Source organism: Condylostylus longicornis, unplaced genomic scaffold (assembly GCF_029603195.1).
Source record: "Condylostylus longicornis isolate FDR11 unplaced genomic scaffold, ASM2960319v2 ptg000098l, whole genome shotgun sequence".
Lineage (NCBI taxonomy): Eukaryota > Metazoa > Arthropoda > Insecta > Diptera > Dolichopodidae > Condylostylus > Condylostylus longicornis.
In genome coordinates this window covers 1280675-1302311 of record NW_026578066.1, presented here as the reverse complement: position 1 = coordinate 1302311, position 21637 = coordinate 1280675, and the positions used below count along the sequence as shown (strand labels likewise).

At 23.0% G+C, this 21637-nt stretch overlaps 2 protein-coding genes across 2 annotated transcripts; one reads left to right on the top strand and one right to left on the bottom strand.

Annotated features, from left to right (window-relative positions):
* Window positions 1-850: 850 nt before the first annotated feature.
* On the bottom strand, window positions 851-2638 carry LOC129613947 (zinc finger protein 567-like). The gene is made up of 2 exons (XM_055528297.1): window positions 1697-2638; window positions 851-1625 (listed from the first exon to the last, which is right to left on the bottom strand). The coding sequence occupies exons 1-2, from the start codon at window positions 2443-2445 to the stop codon at window positions 851-853; spliced, it is 1524 nt and encodes a 507-aa protein (XP_055384272.1). The 5' UTR covers window positions 2446-2638.
* A 1073-nt stretch (window positions 2639-3711) lies between these two features.
* Window positions 3712-21320, top strand: LOC129613921 (integral membrane protein GPR155). Its single transcript, XM_055528257.1, has 14 exons — window positions 3712-3952; window positions 5719-6592; window positions 13711-14000; window positions 14688-14830; window positions 14907-15226; window positions 16318-16483; window positions 16560-16799; window positions 17028-17219; window positions 17396-17549; window positions 17681-17773; window positions 18708-18984; window positions 19069-19273; window positions 19378-19679; window positions 20146-21320. The coding sequence occupies exons 2-14, from the start codon at window positions 6447-6449 to the stop codon at window positions 20345-20347; spliced, it is 2730 nt and encodes a 909-aa protein (XP_055384232.1). The 5' UTR covers window positions 3712-3952; window positions 5719-6446; the 3' UTR covers window positions 20348-21320.
* The last annotated feature ends 317 nt before the right edge of the window (window positions 21321-21637 follow it).

Below are 21637 nucleotides of genomic sequence, written 5' to 3'. Positions count from 1 at the left end.
TCTTTCAAAAAGCCGTGTTCACATCGTTGCTTCTTTTGAAGTAAAATTACTATCCTTGCGCTGATTTGGAAATTGCAAAAGAATATGGGAAAATAATAGTTCCGAATTTGAACTAATTCTCTCCCTACATAATAAAAATTCTGCGGAATAAAGTATGGGTACCTCAGTTAAATTTTAATTCCTGATAATCAGCTGATCTTTCATTTCGTTTTTTATGTATGTATGTAGCTGAGAATACACTTATGAATGTTTACTTAGAAATTATCTTTTGGGTCTATATGAATTATCTTATCTTATGGTTTTACATAAAAAATTTAATATTACTTTTTGTATTCATATGGAATTTTTTATTAATATAGCTAAATTTCTTGTTGGCTATATAAAAACCAAAATAAAAATTGTACACACCTCCTACCCCTTCCAAATTAACGCTTATTACATATTTTTCAACAATTTTCCTTTTGTATGTACGTACCTACATTGCAAGATATTCTTAAATTTTCATAAAAGGAGAGATGAAACTTGAATATTGTCTTCTTTTCAAAAAATATAATTGACCTTAAATAGCAGTCTAATTTGGCCTTAGTCTCTATTAGCGGTTATATCACAAGAAAGTAGATATAAAGGAAATTTTTGTTTCTTTTAATAAACAATTTTTTCATTGTTATCTTCTAAAATGTTCCAGCTAAATAAGATATCCAAAAGTAAAGTTTTGGTCTTGATGAAAGAGATTTTTGATTCAAAAAGCTTATTGCACAAATATACTTTCGCGTCTAAGTATCTATACTACAAGTAAATGGATCTTGCCATTAAGTCAAATCTATTTGGAAAACAAAGTACTTAATATCAATTATTTTACTATATTACTTCTAACATTGTGTATTACATTTATATGATTATTTAAATTAATTTCGTTGACAAAATTAGACCCACAAACAGAACATATAAATTGATGTTCTTCTAAAGCATGTTTCCTACAGTGTTCAATGTATTCACTTTGTAATTTAAAAACTTTTTCGCATTTGTGACACTTGAAATCAGGTAGTGGTTTATCCATTACATGATCCCTTTTTTTATGCTTATAAAGACCTTCACGTGTAGCATACTTTTTCGGACATAAGTTACAAGGAAATGGTTGCCCAACTCGGGTATGTGTGTATTCATGAGATTTTTTCATAGCATTTTTTATAAAAAGCTTATCACAGTAACTGCATTTATAATTGTATTCACCTTTATGCTCCAAACGCTCATGAGCAGAGCAGGCATATTTAGTTTGAAAACTTTTCGGACATTTAGGACATTGAAACGGCTTTTTCTCTTCCTTATGTCTTCCACGGTGTTCCATCATTTTAGTCTGAGTGTTAAACTTTTTTCCGCAAAGATCACATTCAATATTAGCTTCAGTAGGAGCCTGATGTCTTAACTCGTGTTGTTGAGCAGTTCGCTTGGATTTAAATAACATATCACAAATACTACATTTAAAAGGTTTATAATCTAAGTGAGTTCTTTCATGTCCTTTAAGAGTGTGTTTGCATTTAAAAGTGGCCAAACAGATCTGACATTTGTAGGGTCTTTCACCTGTGTGAGTTTTCATATGTTGTCCCAATTGGTACTTATTTTTGACCCTAAAAAAATGAAATTTCATGCATATATTAATAACTTAAAACAATTTGAAACATTTTAAATATTTAGATACCCTTTTCCACATGTCTCACATATAAATCTTGAAGAATGTTGATGGATTTTCACGTGCTCTACCTTTTCTTCCAATTTCAAAACTTCAGAACAAATAACACATTTAAAATATCCTTCTGGAATCTTTTTTCTTCCCGATTTTTTATTATCCAGTTGTTTATTTTTAGCTTTTTTCTGTCTGTAAGAAATTTTTTTGTCCAGGTTAAAAGAGCTTTTCTTTTTAATAAGTCTTTTAGCTTGATTTTTTTTAGTTTCAGAGCAAGCATATTCATTTGATACTAATTTTTCAGGTTGAAATTCGAATTTTTCGGAACAATTTGTTAAAATTTCTTTAATATCTAAAGTATGTGTACTACTAGTTCTTTTTTCCTCATGTGAAGCTTTTTTTTCAGGGATCGATGTTTCTTGTTTCATTTCATCAGTACATTGTTTTTCAGTTTTCGAACAACCATCGTACTCATCCAGGGTGTAATTTTCAGTTTCCAAAATGTTATCATCAGAATAATCTGTTAAAGAGTCTTTTACGTTCACATTTCTTCTTGAGGTACTTAATTCACAAATTTCAGATTTTACAAAGTGTTGGCTAAAATAATGTTTTGAAAAACACTCTAAAGACAAATAATGTACATCGCAGTTTGTGCAGGATAGAACCATTTCATTCTCATTTTTATTAATATAAATTTCACCACATTTTAATTTCCATTCGTCTTTTGAATTTGAGCTACAATTATTAAAATAAACGTTATTCATTTTTTGTTTAATTTTTTATTTTATAGAATTTTTTTAAGCCCCTGTATTCTTTGAATTATGTTTAGCTTTCTGTCAAATCTTGTGTTTACGGATACTGGAATTGCCGTCTATGGTTTGTTTTTCACAGAATATTGCAGAAAACCGTAATGCAAAATTAAAGTTTGCTGAATTTTTCTGCTTTGTCAAGTTTGTATTCAAAATATTTAGAAAACGTTTTTTTTTAACTTTGGTTTGGAATAATATGAATCTAAATTGAACTTTTTTTAAAGGTACCAAAACAACATATTTAAAGTTTTAGTGCGAATTAAATTATAATTATTCTATAACAAAAAGGATGTTTCGACTTTCATTAACGAAGCAATAAATATGCAAAAGAGAAAATTATATGACTTAAATACATACAATCAAGCGGTTTTTTCAGCTTAAGTGCTGATGCCGATATTAAAATTTATATACATAAATCCTAAATTAAGTACATAAATAAAAATATTTTACATACTCATTATAAACGGGCTCTCACATTACTGCGGCAGTGCGACAGCGGTAGTCGCCAAAATGTCAAAATATTACTAAATCCACTGTGATATAAATTTCTGCGACATACGAAACCGATTGTCACACTACTTTGAAAAATTGATCTGCAGCATCCGATTGTTCGCTGCAACATGCGATGACAATCGAATGACAGACCTCATTTATAGTTTGGAAATAAAAATTGCAAGTAAAACGGTTATTATGTTATAATTTCAAAAAAAAAATAATACAAATACAAAAAGGAAAAGAAATTGAAAAATGAGTATAACTAGCAAAAATTTTTTGGAATTGGTTTTGATTATATTACTGTCAGTAATCTGCGATATTTCGAATGATTCTCGCGTCGCAGTGCCGCAGCAATGTAAACAGAGCAAAAATTTCAAGATTGCCGCTTTTATTTTTTTTCCACCCAATTAATCGGTTTTTTTTTTATGAGTTATAAATGACGAATACTAATTTCTTTATATTTTTGGCATACCCTTTTTACTCTTGCGAAATTTTAGTTAAAGTGCATCAACGATTTTCATAAATACATAATGGGGAAAATGCAAAACTTCAATTTTACAAAAGCAGTAAACACGTAGATAGCAATTAAAGTAAAGGTGTATTGAGTTTAAATTGACATATTATGTTTATTTTTCTACAGACGAGATTGACATTTTAACTGTCATTTGTCATAAAAGATTTTCTTACTGAACTTTACAAAATTTTACAAATATGAAATAAAAAAAAAATTGATTTTAAAAGTGGTTTGATTTCATTTAACAACGATTTATATATGTATAGTGTGAAATTACTAATTTGTAGTGAAATGCGAAAATAGTTTTTACTATCAATATCTTAAATAACAATGAACATTTGTACGTACTTATGTGTATCCATAAAATTTATACTTATAATATGTTTATAAAAGAGTTTTACAAATTAATAAATTTTAATTAATCTACAAATTTCGATGTGTAATAAATAAAAGGTAATATTTATTTATAAATAAAAGGCATTATTTATATATTGTTACAAATTTTCTTAATAAATAAAATGTTAAATTAAATTTAAGCTGAAAATTGTATTGCAAATCCAAAATAGTCAGGTACCTATCCACTTAATTAACACCGAGTTGAAAAAAAACCCCAAATACATAGTTAATATATTCAAACATAGCTACATATTATATAAATAATATATAATTATGTAGATATACAATAGTGTGTATGACGTATATTACAAGTGTTGAAGGGAATTTGAGGGGGCTAAAAACGATTCAAGCAAGCAGATTGTAAATTATGCATATACCACTGCAGAATTTCATATTCATTCAATTTTGGTATTGACGTCATTCTTTATTTTTTTTTTTATTTTGAACACATTTATAACTCATAGCGTTGTATAGGTATAATATAAACAGAAACTTCAAACTAAGTTTTTGGCAAAACAATATTAATATAAGCAAATGAAAACATGCATGAGTAGTAGGTATAACCTACTTACAATGTGACATATTTATCTAATTGGAATTGGTAACATAAAAAAATTGAAAATGTTTTTTACATTTCGGTTCATCTTAAAATTTTGGAAACAATGTGCAACAGGTGATATCAATTTGCTTTGTTTTGAATATTTTGCCAATTTGTTTTAAATATACGTAGGTGTAGGTATGTATAGCTATTTACCCACTAACAGTCTTTTTTTAATTTTATTGTGAATAATATTTACATAAATAAAGTAAATTTTTCTTTTGTTTTGAATCTTTAAAGCTTGTTATCAATGTAAAAAAGTGAAAGGAAACATTTTTTTATACCAAAATCTTACAGTCTGATTGTGTATTTCGCTTTTTTATCCGGCAAGTGAGAAGAAAATGAGTGCATAATAAATATAACAAATTTTTAAAGTTATAAATTTAATTTTAGAGTGGGAAGAACTTTTCATATTTCGTGGGAGGAAATGCATAGGTACCTATCTCATCTTATTGAAAGAATTACATACTCAAATAAAAAAAAAAATTAGAATTCGCATTTCAATGAGACTAAAATGCGAGACAAAAAAGCGAGATACACAATTGGGCTTCTTAAAAATTAGCTTTCTACCTAACCACCCCTTTTGTTTTTGTTACTTTTTCTTGAACTTTTTAATCTACAATAAATTATCGTTTATATTAATTAGAACAAAATTATATTTTCATTTATTTTATTTTTAAATATTATTTGTGTTTCTATTAAGGTTCAGTCACTCTATGTTTACACTTTTCTAATTCTTCGTCGTATTATAATGTGTTTATATTAGGAGATTAGAAAAATGCATAGGATTTTTCTATACATAATCTCCTAATATAAACACACAATAAATATGTGTGTTTATATTAGGAGATTAGAAAAATGCATAGGAACATGAAAAATGTATAAGTACAAATGTGATTTAAAAAAATCATTTCAAATTCATGAGATAATTTTGAAAATAAAAAATCTTAACTTGTTTCAATACGAGCGAATGAATTCTTTACATGAATTTTTTAATACCTTTTTATAATATTTCCCTAGGTATACCTAGGTACATTTACGTAGGAAGATATCTACATCAATACTATATTTACATATCAAGATATAATAACACATTCATTTCATTTTTTTTTAAATAAATTATAATAATTACATACAAGTCGTAAGACATGATAAAGCAAACAAAATATGAAAAAAGCTTTGATTTTTTAATTTTTTATCAAAATTTATTTATTTTCATTTTCAGTTATATTGACACATTAAAGGAGGAAGGTGCAAGAAAAAAAAAATATTTAATTTAACAACAATTTCATGTGAAAATTCATAAGGAAATATTGGCTCAAAAAAATTAAGGACAAAAAAAGAAATAGAAATAAAAATAAAATAAATTTAATTTTTGAACCAGAATTTAAAAAAAAATAAGAGAAGTGACCTAAAAAATTTGAATTAAATATTAATTTTTGAAATGAAGTATAAAAAAAATCAACAACTAGAAGAGAATATTAATGTATATCAAAATATATTAAATGTTTGTTCAGCTGTAATTGAAATAAATGTTGTTAAATGATATAGTCAAAATAGTAAGGACTCCTGTTACAATTTTTTAACGTGAGCGGGCTCATATAATATTTGTAAAATAAAAAATACATAATTAATTTAAGGAAATTTTTTTTCAACATACACCTACAATAATAAATCAATTTAAATACTTTTTAATTTTATTCAGTTTAAGAAGGAAATCATACAGTAATTTTATTGAAACTCAAATATCAAAATATTTAAACTGTGTGTTAAAATATTGCAATATCGAATACAAAAATTTATAAAACGCAAAATTAATCAAAAATAATAGCACATAAAAATTTTAAATTTATCGTGTAATATAAGATTTTTTTTTGGAAAATTATTCTTATGTATCTAACAATAAGTAAATATAATAACAAGTAAATATCAATAGTTTTAAAAGAATAAAGTATGGAAGTTCCTACTATATATGATATAATAAATTCAACAATTGTTCCAACAACAGAATCAAATGATGATGATGATGGAAATCCTCCAATTTCAATGGATAAATTTTATCCAGCTTTAGTTCAATGCTTTGGAATTATATTATGTGGGTAAGTAAATTTTCCAATTATTATTTACATAATTTTTTTTCAGAAGAATTTTTAAATTGCATGAAATTTAGATATATGCAATCACTTATACTCTGTTAGTCGCATTATTTGAAGTGATTAGGTATTATTGTAAAGAATTTTGGAATTTATTTTATTCAGAAAATTACAAGATTTTTTAATAACAATCCATGCGTTAAATGATGCGACTAACAGAATGTGTAGGTCTATAATTATTTAATATAATATAAAATTATTAATTCATTGTTGCATGTTGTTACAAAACATTAAGTACTTTGTTTACATGCTTAAGTGTAATAGGACATACTTAATTGAAAATTTGAAGGGAATAGTAAGTAGCTTAAGTAGTAATTAATTCTATGTATTTATTTAAATGGATATTAAAAAATCTATGTATTAAAAAATTTGCGAATTAAAATTCAATGCTTTAAATACTTTTAATGGCAGCATCAGTATGCCTTCATATTATCAGAATTGTCTTTATTCGGCAATTTAATATTTTAATTTAGGGGTAAGACATGAAAAAATGTAATACTATTTGTAAAATTTAGAAGCTTTTTTAAAACTAGATACACATAAGTTCGATGTTTTTTAATTTAAAATCCAATTTTATTTTCCATTTTGTTAGGAAACATAGCATTTAAATATTAAAAATTTAACTAGTTTGGTTAAACTAGGTTTTTCATTAAATTTTTTTAATATGTGACGTTTTCAGGGATTCATTACGACGTCAATAATAGTTTTTGATGTAAGACATGCTACGCTTTTACAAAATTTGCTTTTTTTTTTTAAGAATTAATAAATTTTAAATGCTATTAAATGTGTGTAAGTTCGATAGAAAAGAAATTTGAAACATAAGAAAAGAAAGATTTTAAATTTAATTCTTAAAGATTACTCACACTTTAAATTAATTTTTCCAATTTTCACAGAAAATCGTCACATTTTCAATTTATTCAGTAGGTACCTAATATTGTTAATATTTATTATCTAATAAATATTCAATTGATTGGTATCTTCTATTTATAATTTATTGTTGGTTAATAAAAAAAAAAATAAAAATATATCATTAAAATAACAACAATTGTTATTAAATAATTTATTTTTTCTTATTAAATAACATGAAAACTATATAAATCTTAATAAAAAAATTGATTAATCTAATAGTGATCAATCACAAATATTTTATTATTAAAACAAGTAATTTATGTACATTTTTGATTAATTATTTTTGTTTTTTAATTATAGGGAGATATTCTTTTATAATGATACTTATTGTTTGATTTTTAATAATTTTAATAATATGTTATACATACTTGTATTTAACTTCATTACTGTTATACTACAAATCTCTATGTATCGCACTTGTTTGTTAATATTTCAGAGTTTGGGGCTATCAACTTTAAATTATATCATATTACATATGTTTACATAGATGTAAAACAATTTTAACGATTTATTTACAATTGATCCTTTATTGATTTTATATTGATTTATTGTTATAGGGTTTAATATTTTAATAAATAATTTATTCAATTTAAATGTTTATTTAAACTAGCTATTAAATTCATTAAATAGTATTTAATTAGTAACCTTTTATGTAAATATACGTTTATATTATTTATTTATTCATATTATTATTAATATTGAAATTTAAAATTGAAAACGGAAATATTTTGGGGTTTTCCGTAAATAGAGAATCAATCCTTCAAACAGGGCAATTAGTGTTGTGTCCTTAAGTTGATCAAATTTTTAAAAGATCACCCTAATCAATAACAATTTTTATTATTAATTTTTTATTTTAAAATTAAATTTTGTATTACTCGTTTATGAATAAATTAAAGATTGAAGGATACCTCAAGAGATTAAAATTTTTTTTGAATTTCTGTATCGCAAAAGTTCTTTTTTACATAAAATTAACTTTGTTTTTTGATCTCATATACTTTTAACTGATATTAAAGAACTTCCAATTTTTATTATTTCATCCCGAGTTTTGTTACTATATTAAAAGTAAATTGAAGATTAACGAAAAAATTTTTGATAAATCACATGTGATTTACTAGATTTGATATAAATTGTGATAATTAAATTATGAAGTCTTATCAGCTATGAAATACGTGACTTTGACACGCTTTCAGATATTTAAAGATAATATACATTAATAATAATTTCAACCAACTTATTTTAATAAAATTATTTACTTATTTAATTTGAAAGTATGTATTTTATGTTTGATAAGAATATACTTGTATTGTACCTGATAGAAAGTGATTGTGAATAATTATTGGGAAGATATTTTGGTAAACAAAATAAAGAGAGATTTTTATATAAAAAATAAACTTAATAATAATTGCCATATAATACTCGTATAAGTAGGGTTCTTAACCCTGTTTATTTTTATATTGTTTTCCTAAAAATGGATTTATTTAATTAAATTTTGTTTTAGGAATTTTATAATATCCGAAAATTTTTTAAATGTAATTGATGACAACAGTAATAATGATGACATTAATTATTGGGCGACCAATTTTTTGGAGCCAAAGTTTAACGATGGGAAAAAATCTAAATCGGCTTTATGGTTAAATTTAAAGCATCAAAAATAATTTGTTTCTAAAGCAATATTGTCAACCGGTTCAATACAAAATTCGTGTAAGAAAGTTGACATGCAAAAGTTTTTAGCTTAATTTTAATTGCCGGTTCATGACGTCATGATAAAATTGTTGTTGGCTAGCATTTGACGTTATCGATTACACCTATAGTAAATTATTGGTTTTTTTAAATAAGAAAATCATATAACATTTTTTTTTTCGTTATTTTAAGGAATAACAAAATATTAAAATTTGAATTTTAGCAATAAATTTTAAGATTATAAATATACAAAAATAATTCATATTGAATATCTTCAAGTATCTAATTGATTATATTGAAAATTTTTTTAATTAATTTAATAGAGAATGTAAAAAGTGTAGGCTGAAATATGAGACGATTATATCAGATAATATAAAATAAAATAAAAATTTTAATGCATAAGTAGGATGAAATAATAATTAATTTTTTTTTATGATAGCCAAAAGGACACAATCATCATAGTTCATAAAAATGTTATTGCAATTTTTTTTATATTTAATCTGATATTTTTGATTTTCGATTATTAATGAATCGATTTTTTTATTTACTTAATCATATTTTTAATAACCAGCATTATTTTTTAGCTTTAATGTCTTCAATATTATAAACGTCAATGATTTTTTTTTTATTTAATTATTATTACCTATACATATAAGTAAGGTAAATGAACGGGTTAACTATGTTAAATATAAAATTATTAAAATGGAAATATTTCATTGAAATAATAAAGAAATCTAATGATAAATCATAAATAAATTGTTTATGATGGTTGAATTAATTCTTCAAGAAAAAAACAAAAAAAAAAATTCGCTATGTTAAAGGTTAATTCAAATAATCGCAACTATAATAATTTGTTAATGAATGCAGAATAAGAAATATTAAATTAGTTATAAAGTATGATAAAATTAAAAATAGTGTCAGTCAGTCATGCGTTCAAAATAAAAAATTTCCTTTTGAATTTTGGTTAATTTTTTATTTCACTCTTATACTTAAGGTTAAAAAAATAGGTGTGACAAGATAAAATGAATTTATACAAAGTTCAGTGAATTTTTGATAGTTTTTTTTTTTTTGTTGACATTAATTTCCGACTGTTATACGTCGAAAAGCTTTAAAATTGTTTTTATTTTCATTTTATTTACTTAGTATTTAAAAAGTTTCATTTTAAAAATTTAAAGTTTTAGTTTACGTTTTATAAACAAAATAAGTACATACTTACATTTTTATTTTTTTTTCTTTTTTCAACGAAATTATATTTATGTCATTTTCGCATTTTAGGAATTTTTTTTTAAATCTTAAATAATCATCGTAAAATATTGCTTTATTTCAATTGTATTTAACCCTGAAAATATTATAGCGGCTTCAAAACTTATTGACGTATATCTTTTATATGATTATAATTTTATTACGGTTTAGATCATCTCTTATAATGTTGTTAAAATTGAGAAAAAAAAATTTTTTTTTTAAAAGGGGAATTTCAATTTAATATGTGTGTCAATCATTTTTTATTGCAAGACACAAAATATTGTCGTAATAAATATTTTTGGAATTTGATCGTAATTAATGCCAGTGCGGCTTGTTGTAAGAAACGCATCATTTCGATTAAGAGAATGATAATGACACTCACATTATAAAAAAGAGATTTAAATCGAAATAATTTTATATATCGTACAAGAATAAGCCATATCGTAAATAAATAATTAATATCGTAAGTATTTTATGGAGCGTAATGATTTTTGCTTACATATATAACTGCATATAAAATGTATACCAAGAAAGTTTGCTATGAGAGCATATTCGCTTTGAAAACTTTTATTTGTCTTCTTTTCTTACGCAAAGAAAATTACATAAAATTTTACTTGCTAGGCTAGACTATTTGGCCTGCCATTGAAATTTAATGCGTTTTTTTTTCATATCTTTTGTACATACTATATCTGTACAGTTTTTTTAGTAGCGGTTATAGATTTTAGTATTTTACGATATATGTATCTCGTTTAACAAACTACTTTATATTATAAATATTACTAGCAAATATTATTAGTGGCCCGTTTAACGGATTAAGCTCTAGTATCTAAATATTATTACAAACAAATAGCTTACACAGATGTGCACAAGAAATGTGTCAAATTAAACTTTAAGGTCAAGGCAAGCTGCCGCTATTTATTAATATAATTTTTTTAACAGAAAAAAAAACAAAGAAGTATTTATTGAATTACTTGTTATGTATTTTATTGTTGGATAAATTTAAGCAAACTGTACTAAATTTTTATTAGTTTATTAAACATCTTTTTTTTTATTCCTGTCTAAGAAGTTATGAGCCAAAGAACAATAAGTATATGGTTTAATAAACTTTCCCTTTGAGTGTGAATACTATATAATTCTTCGTTTTAGCACAAAAAAAAAACTGTATTATCAAAACACATTTTAATTGTTGTTATATTAAAAACGCAATAAGAAATATGAAATTTTAATTAATTTTAGTTGAAAAAAAAAAAACAGAAATCAATTTACATTAAAATAATTTTCTTTCATTTTTTTCTGAAAACTTTCAACTCCTTATAATTTCATAATGTTATTAAATATTTTTTTTATTATATAATTTATATTTGCAATTAAATATTGCATATTGTTAAAAATAAATCATATTTATTAATATAATAATAATAATTCCAACAATATATTAAATTATATTAAAACCTGTCAAAATTGTGAATAGTAATTTTTAATTTACTCACAATTGATCATGCGATGTCAACACACTTTATTCATTTTTTGTTGATTGTTTACATTGTGGTTTTAATATTTTACTTGCAGTATTGAATTTCGGAATAATTTGTGAAAAAAAATGCATTTTATATAATATTAATTAATTATAATTGTAAAATAAAAAAGATTTATCGAGATTATTTCAATCGAATTTTTTCTCGAAAATTTTTCATATAAGTACTTACATTATTTAATTAAAAAATAAAATTAGAATTTTCTTTTCACATTAATTAATTAAAAGTTAATAAAGAAAAATTCTTCTAATTAAATATAATGAAATAAGTATGAAAAGAGAACTAATGAAAAATTCTCTGTTTCTATATGCATTTAAATTTTTATGGAAATTTATTTACTGATTACAAATTGTTTTAATTTAAAATTAATTTGTTCGGAATATTATGAAAATTTTTTGAATTTTTTATACGTTCTACCTGAATGCACATAATAAGAAATATAGTGAATTGCATTAGGTATATCTAAAATTATAATGTTCTTAGTAATTTTGTTATAAAATTAATTAATTCTATTTTATTAATATATGTATGTATAAGTATGTAAATAATTTTATGATTTTACTGATATAAATTGTCGTGTGACTGGTTTTTTTTTATGATCAAAATTCTTTTATTCGTTTTATGTGTAAGGTATTGCATACATAGTCTTAACTTTCTATATTTTATATTTAAAATAATAATTATATATTTGTTTTTATGAAATAAATACATAATCTTAATTGTTAAGTAGTTATACATAATTTTTTTTGTTAGAATGAAATGCGCATCAGTTTTACTTGTAAGTATGGTACCTATTGAACAGTAAAACATGAGTGTCATTTGAAGATTTTGAACTTTATTCTGAGAAATCTATCAACAAGATTTTATTCTGCATCTGTCATAATTGCGCTTCATATTCAAATGTAACATTATAATCAAAGTAAGATAGCGTTGAAAACTGACAATATCATAATGAAAATTTAAAATAAAAATTTTCGAAACCAGTTTCAAATCGCTTGATTGTACATATAGCTGCACAATATTCCGAATCAAGTGTTGTAGTAGATGTTCCATATTACAAAATCATTTTTAAAAAATGCAATTTATTTTCATTTATATATGCTTATTTTCTACGATAATTAAAAAAATTTTCTTTTTGAGTTATAAAAATTTAATTTTTTTCTACGAGAAATTGTGAACATGAATTTTATATTGTGTTGTAATTATAATTCATATACGAGTATAAAATTCTTTTGTGACTTTTAAACAATTATAACTATTATATGTGAATTACATGGCTTCATACCAGAATATTTGAATCTGTACGATTCTTACGTAATCTTGATTTTATATTATACCTAATAAGTAAGTAATTAGCTTAATTTCCCTGAGTACATATATATTATATTATGTAAACGGTTTTGTCTTTAAAGAAACTATAAAATTATAATTAGGCAATTATTTTATGGCTAAATTAGTGTATTTTAAAATTAATAATATATATATATATAATAAATAAGTCTAAAATGTGTTTATTTTCGTTCTAAGATAAGAATACTGTTGTTTTAAATTGAAAGTAAAATAATTAGTACTTGAAAGTTATTAAAATTAGCATATTCTTAAAAGTATTTCAATTTGACTAAAATTTTTTATAATTTAAACTTAAAATTTATTTTTCTATATTTATTAATTATTATTTTCTTTTTAATTCTTTTACAGATATTTCGCTGGTCGATTAAAAATAATTTCAAATCATGAAACAAAAGGATTAAATACATTTGTTGGAACATTTGCATTACCATCACTTATATTTTTATCTTTAGTTGAATTAAATTGGAAGACTGTTAATTGGACATTTTTATTATCGATTTTAATATCGAAAACAATTGTATTTTTAATTGTTATATTCGTTTCATTATTGATTGCTAGACCAGTCAATTATGGTAGAGCTGGATTATTGGCAATATTTTGTACACAGAGTAATGATTTCGCAATTGGATTTCCAATTGGTAAATGAATTTTATTTTTATTTTCTTTATATTGTATTTAATTGAATTTTATTAAATTATGTAAAACAGAAAGTTTTTATACATAATTTATGTATAGATGATTTTAAAGTATTGTTAATGATAATTTTTCATAATAATAAAGATCATATAATTGATTTTTGTATTTTAGACGTGATACGCAGAGAAATTTCTAAATTTGTAAATTAAATTAGATAATATTGCCGACATTGGCATAAGAATAGTTTATATATTAGAGATATGAAAATTATCATAATAAATAATAGCTTTGGATTTTAAATATTTATTGGCAATAAATGACTGATTTCGAATGCAATTTTCTATCGTTATGAACTAGCTATTGCTTTAACTATTTAATTTTCATGATTTACGTATTATAAAATCCCGCATATAGATTACAGGTTTTTTTGTTATCTAAAACATGAAAATTCCTGTAAGCTATCACGTAACCGTAAACACTGTTAAAAATTCCCGTCTATATACCTAATGTTATTTTAGTAATTAATTTTTTTGGAGCTTCTAATTTTAAAAATTAATTTTAATTTATAATAAAAACTAGCGCAGTTCTCTTTGCTAGATCTCAAACAAACAAAAGTATATTGTTAAAAATTTTGTAAATTTTAATTAATTTTTTATATAACTATTTTTAATTCTATTTCTTTTTTGTAGTTGAAGCTTTATATAGCAAAATACATCCAGAATATTCATCATACATTTATTTATTGGCTCCAATATCTTTAGCTATTTTGAATCCAATCGGTTATATTTTAATGGAAATTCAAAAGAAAATTGATGAAAAAAATGAACAAGAAGTAAGTGAACTTTTCTTTTCATAATTAAATTTTTTGTATTAAAGCAATTTAAATACATATACATATATATTTTCAGAGTTTACCATTATGTCCGAGTGCACAACAAAATAATCAAAATTCAAATAGATTTTTTCGAAATAAGAAAATTTTAATTGTTTTTAAAACAGTTAAATCAATTTTCTTTAATCCAATGCTATTAATGACATTATTGGGTATTATTGGTGGTGTTATATTTCCGGATGGTTTACCTGAAGTTTTTGCTGGTGTCTTACGTGTCCTTGGAAATTCATTTTCAGCTACAGCTTTATTTTTATTAGGTTTAAGAATTGTCGGTCAAGGAAGTTCATTTACTGGAGCAGGATTTTTAACACCAGGAATATTGATTTTAGTTAAATTGTAAGTGTATAACGGTGACAAAATAATTATTTGATTAAAAAAAAACTGTATACGTAGATGATGTTTTAATAGAAGAAATATTTGTAGGCGTTCTTATTTAATTTGTACTTAGTATTCTTCTACTTCAATTTTATAAAACTAAACTTAAATAAAAGTTTTAAAGCATGCATAGTTTTAAAAATTCGCTTTCATTTAACTTTACGCAAGGAATTTATTTAAAAATTGTTTATGTCCTTAGTAAGGAAGTGCACATTAAAAATATCTATGAGCCTAAAAACTACTCCAAACATTATAAAATTACAAAATTTTGTTTATAAAGGAATGTTTTGAAAGGCTTAATTTTCTTTTAAGAGAAAAATATAAAAGTGAAAGTTTGTTTATTAACTTGTTTGAGGTTTTCTTCTCATTTCATTCTCATTTAGTTGAAAAAAATATTAATAAATTTTTATGTATTTATGTAATTATTTATGTATGTGCATCCGAAAAGGTTTTTTTACTAAAATTGAAAACCTAAAAATAAAAATGTTGTTATTTATCTTTTGGTTTTTTTGCTGTTACAATTTAATTTGGATTTTTCTTTTAATTATTTTGAAAAAGTTAGATATTTTTACTTTTTAAGTAGTGAGAGAAGCACTTGTGTTTTGTTTCATAGAATGAATTATAAGGAAAATGAAAATTTTTCGTTTAATCTTTACATAAATATTGAAACATAGAAAATTTTTAAGCTTAAATAAAATCGAAATTTACATTTTATTTACACTATGCGTTAGAAATGAACCATTTTGTTTGGTAACCTTTATCGCTTTTATGTATGAATTTAAAAATATTTATTTGATTTTATAAATAAATTGAAATTGTAATAAAACCGTCGTTCTTAAAAAAAGTGAGTTAACACTATTTATTCAATAGGAACTAAGCTATGTAAAAAAAAAATCTGGGAAATTTAAATTTTTTTAGGCCGAAACTTGTTTAGTTTTTTAATATTAGGCTATTTAGAATAATTATGATTTAACTTACAGAAAATATTACACAATATTCGTTTAAATTTAAATAAAAGTTTTGAAAATATTAATATTAAATTATTTTTTAAGGCTTGTCTTACCTTTAGTGACTCGTCAAACAGTAAATATTATGCAAGCTGGAGGAAATTTTTCAGAAACAACAGAGTTAAGTACATTCGGTTTCCTTTATGGTACATTTCCAGCTGCACCAGGAGCATTTGTAATTGCATCACAATATAATATTGATGTGGATTTGGTAAGTAATTTAAATGTAAAATATGTTCTGTAATTATGTATCTTCTTAATTATTTCTTTTTTATTACCCTTTTTAGATTGCAAGAAGTATGGTTGCATGTACATTTATAAGTGCACCATTAATGTTTATATCAGCTAAAATGATATCATTGACAAATTTAAATCCATCAGATTATATGAATGAATTGGATAGATTTGCATTTGATATCAGTGTAGCTGGTGTTATTGGATGCATTTGGGTCTTATTATTGTTTAGTTTAACTAAAAAATTCCGATTAATGCCACATCGTATAACATGTTGTCTAGTATTTTCACAGGTAAATATCATGTTCATATTTTATATTGCAATCAATTTTGTCGAAGTGGTTTAATATTGTGTTATTAAGCTATTCATGGAAATTTTAACTGCCATAGAACAAAATTAAAATTTTAAGTGAGATAGATTTTTAATTCAGTGGGATTTTCTCTAGGAATTTTTTAATAAAATTTTGTATGAATTTCTATTTGATATTTTATTAATTAATTTTTCATTATATTTATTTTAGCTTTTATGTTGCATAGGTGTTATACTATGGTGTAAATTAGAAAGTGTACCAAAATGGGTGGTTTATATAGAATTTTGTCTTTTTAATATTGGAACATACAGCAGTCGTTTATGGACAGCTCTTTTGGCTATATCTCTATTATTTTTACAATGCCGTAGTTTATGTTTTGTACTTAAAATGTGGCCATACATGGTGAGTATACTATTCTTTTTTAATTTTTTTTTTGTGCTTTGTTCTTATTTTAATTGACAATTAGGTTTTACAAAAAAAAAAATTATCCTTTTCAATGTACATGTACACATGTGACCATACAAACAAATTATTCACGTGAATTTTATTCTATTCAAATATTTTTTGTGTTTCTACAGATTTTATTTGCATGGGGAACTCCAGCTGTGATTTCTGGTATATTAATAGCTTTCGATAATAATTTAACATCCAACACAAAGCGTAATCCAAGTTTTCAATATGGTAATGCACAGGCTGCAATTGCAGTATTTTTACTAGTCATGTGTTTCATTGGTACGTATATAGTTTAATAAAAAAAAACCATTTTGTATAATTTTTAATTATCAATGAATTTGTTGATATTTTAGTATGTTATTCAAATTAAATTTCCTGAATTAATTATTTCTTTATTATGGCTGATCTAGTTACAGCAGGATGTTTAGTTCTTCATCAACGTTATAAAAAACGATTTGAAAAGTACTTAACTTTATCAAGGGAACTTTCAAATCCAGAATCAGGTAATTTTTAACAAGAATGAAATTTATAGTACAAAAGAAATAAATTAATTAAATTGTATTGATTAAATACGAAATAATGATATTATAATGAAAATAAAAACAATACAAAAATCAGATGAATGAAAAATTAAATTGATTTTTTGTTTGAAAATTTTATATGAATGACAATTTATTAATTTTTAAAAAAAAATTAAAATTTATTGTAGTATTTCCTTGAAAATTTATATTGTTCATTTTTCAAAACTCTATCTTTATTATAATTGTTCAAAATTATTAAATTTTTAATATATTATGTATGTACTTCTATACCACATACTTATAAAAGAAAATTTTGAGATAAGTTTATTCTTATTTGAAAATTTATAGTGAGAATATTGTATTGTTAAAAAGTAGGGTTTTTTGGGATAAATTATAACGTAAATTAAATTAATATAGAAAAGTTTCTTTCTAGTTTCATAGTAGGAAAAACCTTAATAAAATATATTTTTTCTGCAAAATTTATTAGATTTAGAATGAAATAGATACACATATTTATGCACATATTTAAATTTTAATTTTCATTATTTTAAGAAGTTCCATGTGCCTTTAAATTTTTTTTAAAATATTTACTTAAAATCAAAATTTCATTAAAATGAACCAAAAATTTTCCACATGTATCATTTGATTTGATTAATCTTTCACTGACTATTGGTTTTTATTACGAGTAGTAAATTTAAAATATTTAAAGAACAATTTTCATTTCTTAAATTTTAAAAATCTTTAATTTGTAATCTTATTTTCTTATACCAACTATTTATATTTGTGTTAAAACAACATTCCGATATATGTATGTATATATGTGCACATTTTTTTTAAATATTTATGCGTGATACAAATATGTATATAATAATATGTATATGAATATATATTTTTTTTATTCTCTTTTTATCTTTAGAGTCCCAAAATATCAGATCTAATTCAACAGCAAACTTAATACAAAATGAAATTACACAAAATGGGGGTATTCGGCAACGTAATACCAATTGTCCTTCATCAGATGATGAAAATGTAACCTCAGAAATATCAGATTGCGGTAATGGTAATGGATGTTGCAGTGGTAGTACAACAACAACTACTGTAGTTGATATTGAAGATTTACTAACAAATAGAGCTACATCAAATAATAAAAATGAATCAAATTCTATTGATGGAAATGATAATAATGGAACAGAGTAAGTTATTTTGTTTTTATCCTTATAGTTTATATTCTTTAAAATATAAATTCAATGTAAAAAATAATAAAAATTTTTTTTTAGTTTGGGTAATCGTAGACCAGCTATGTGTAGTCCATCATTTAGTTGTCCATCAACATCAAGGCAAAATTGTCAAAATCTTGTACAACAGTATGAAGAACAAAAACGTAAAGGTTTAGAACCTTTAGAATATCCAAGTGATATTGATGAACATCAAACTTTAAAACATACAGTTTTGTTGATTCTTTTGTTATGCTCAATGTTTGTGGTAAGCTTTTTATATTTAATTCAATTGTGTTTGTAAATTTATCGCTATTTCATTTTTGATCAATCGCATTTTCTTATTATTTTTATTTTACTGTTATAAAATAGGGTTTGGCTGTTTCTATTTGGACCTTGGTAATGGAAGGAATGTCTGGTATTTATTTGGAACTGAGTTTTTTGGATGCATTTTTAAATTTTGGTCAAGGATTAATTGTATCGGCTGTGTTTATAACGGACGCTAATGAAATTCTTTCACCATTTATTAAATATTGGCGTAAAATATGGTATGGTGCTAATATTGTCTCATTACCGAATTGGTCTGATTTGAGCTCTGAAACAAAACATTTGTGTGAACAATTTCGTAACCATCATTTGGAAAATTGCAAAAAGGATATTGCTAAAGATAAAAGGTATACTCTTTGTATATCTAAATTATTAAAGTTAATTACATATTCTAATGTTAAACTAATTGTGTTATTTTGGTGTTTCTTTAATTCTGTAATTTCTCAAAAGTTTAGTAAAATCTCAACATAAATGTAAAGTTTCAATTTAAAAAAAAAAATATTTCAGAACACTCTGAAAATTTTAAATTAAAACTCGAACTTCTTGAATAACATTAACATAAATAAGGCACAAAACACCAGTACCGTAATACTGGTATTTAAATAGAACTGCTCGATATTTTGAGTCACCAAAAATATAGGAAATTAAAAAAAATGTGATTTTGCTCATTTCTTATTTAATTCTTTCTATATTAACAGAGTTATTTTAGTGTAATAGATTTTATAAAGTTTTTAATGTAATATTGAAATATTTTTTTTTAATTTATATAGTATTAATTTCTTTTTAAAACTTATATATTTGTATTTTAATTAGGTGGCGAATCAAAATTTACCGAAAAGTTTTTTATGGAACAGATTTTGTCGATTGGCTGCTAGAATATGGATTAGGTAGAGATCGTATTGAAGCAACGCATTACGCACGTCATCTCTTAGATGGAAGAGTATTGAGGCATATAAATAATGTACATCATTTTCATGATCAAAATTTATTATATACATTTTGTAATAGAATTTAATAGAAAAACACAACTTTAAAATGCTTCCACATTTTGCATGATTTATATTAAGTAAAGCCAAAAAATCACAATAATTTTAAAATAATATTAACGAAAGGATCAAAGAAGTAAAGAAAAATAAATATTTTTTTTTGTGCTGTGAAAGTTTTCAATAATTTTATTAATACTTTTTTTTTTTTATTTTAAAATATATAATTTTTAAAATTAAATTTTAAAAGAATTAAGATAAAACATAGTAAAATTAAATTATTAGACTTAAAAATAAGAATGATTTATGGTAGCTTGGATTTTGTTTTAAGAGAAGAATATTTTTAAAAAAATATTACCAAAGATTTGAAAAAAATTTTGTGATTTTATTGACAATTTTAGGAAGTTATGAAAGTGTAAAATTTTTCACACAAGTACATTTCTTTACAACAAAATAAAATGGAATAATAAATTTTTGAGACACTTATGTTAACAATTTTAATTTTTACCAACTTTGATAGAGGTTTATTTAAATTTAAATAATATTTGAAAATGGCTATTAAAATATTAAAAATCTATAATTTTGTAGAACAATTTTGTATAACATACTATAAGTATTATAAATATATGGCAAAAAAATATTGTTATTATAAAATTAATTAAGTTGTTAAGGTTGATTCTTTAACAAAATAAATTCTAAATATAGAAAAAAAATTAATAATAAAGAAATGAATTTGTAATCAAAATTGTAATACTCTATGAATTACATTATGCGGTTGCACTTGCATAAATAATTAAATAGAGCAATGGAATTTTGTAATATGTCATCCGTATATGCAACTACGAATTTTATTAATTATTATAAGATCGCTTTAACACAATCAAAACTCTTTAAAATTTTGATAAATAAATTTTGCTCCTAATATTATACATGAATGATTGAAAAACATTTAGAAAATAGGAATCTCATTTTAAAACTTAATTTTCATTGCATTAAGTAATATGTAATACATAGAGTTTAATTATTAATTTAATTTTATAATTTTAGTTTAAAATTAAGAAAATTTTTGTGATTAAATTTGATTCTTTACTAAATAAATTTTAAATTGTAATTTTCACTTTTCTCTTTTATATAATTTAAAATTTTTAGTTTTTATGTAGACATACATAATTATGTTGTATTTTATTTTTTAAGTTAAAAAGAAAATTGTTTATATTTTTTTTTTATTTAATGAGACATTTCAGTCACAAAACATATAATATAATTAATTATTTTAGTAAAAATTTTAATACATACATTGAAACAAAGTAGAATTTATGATT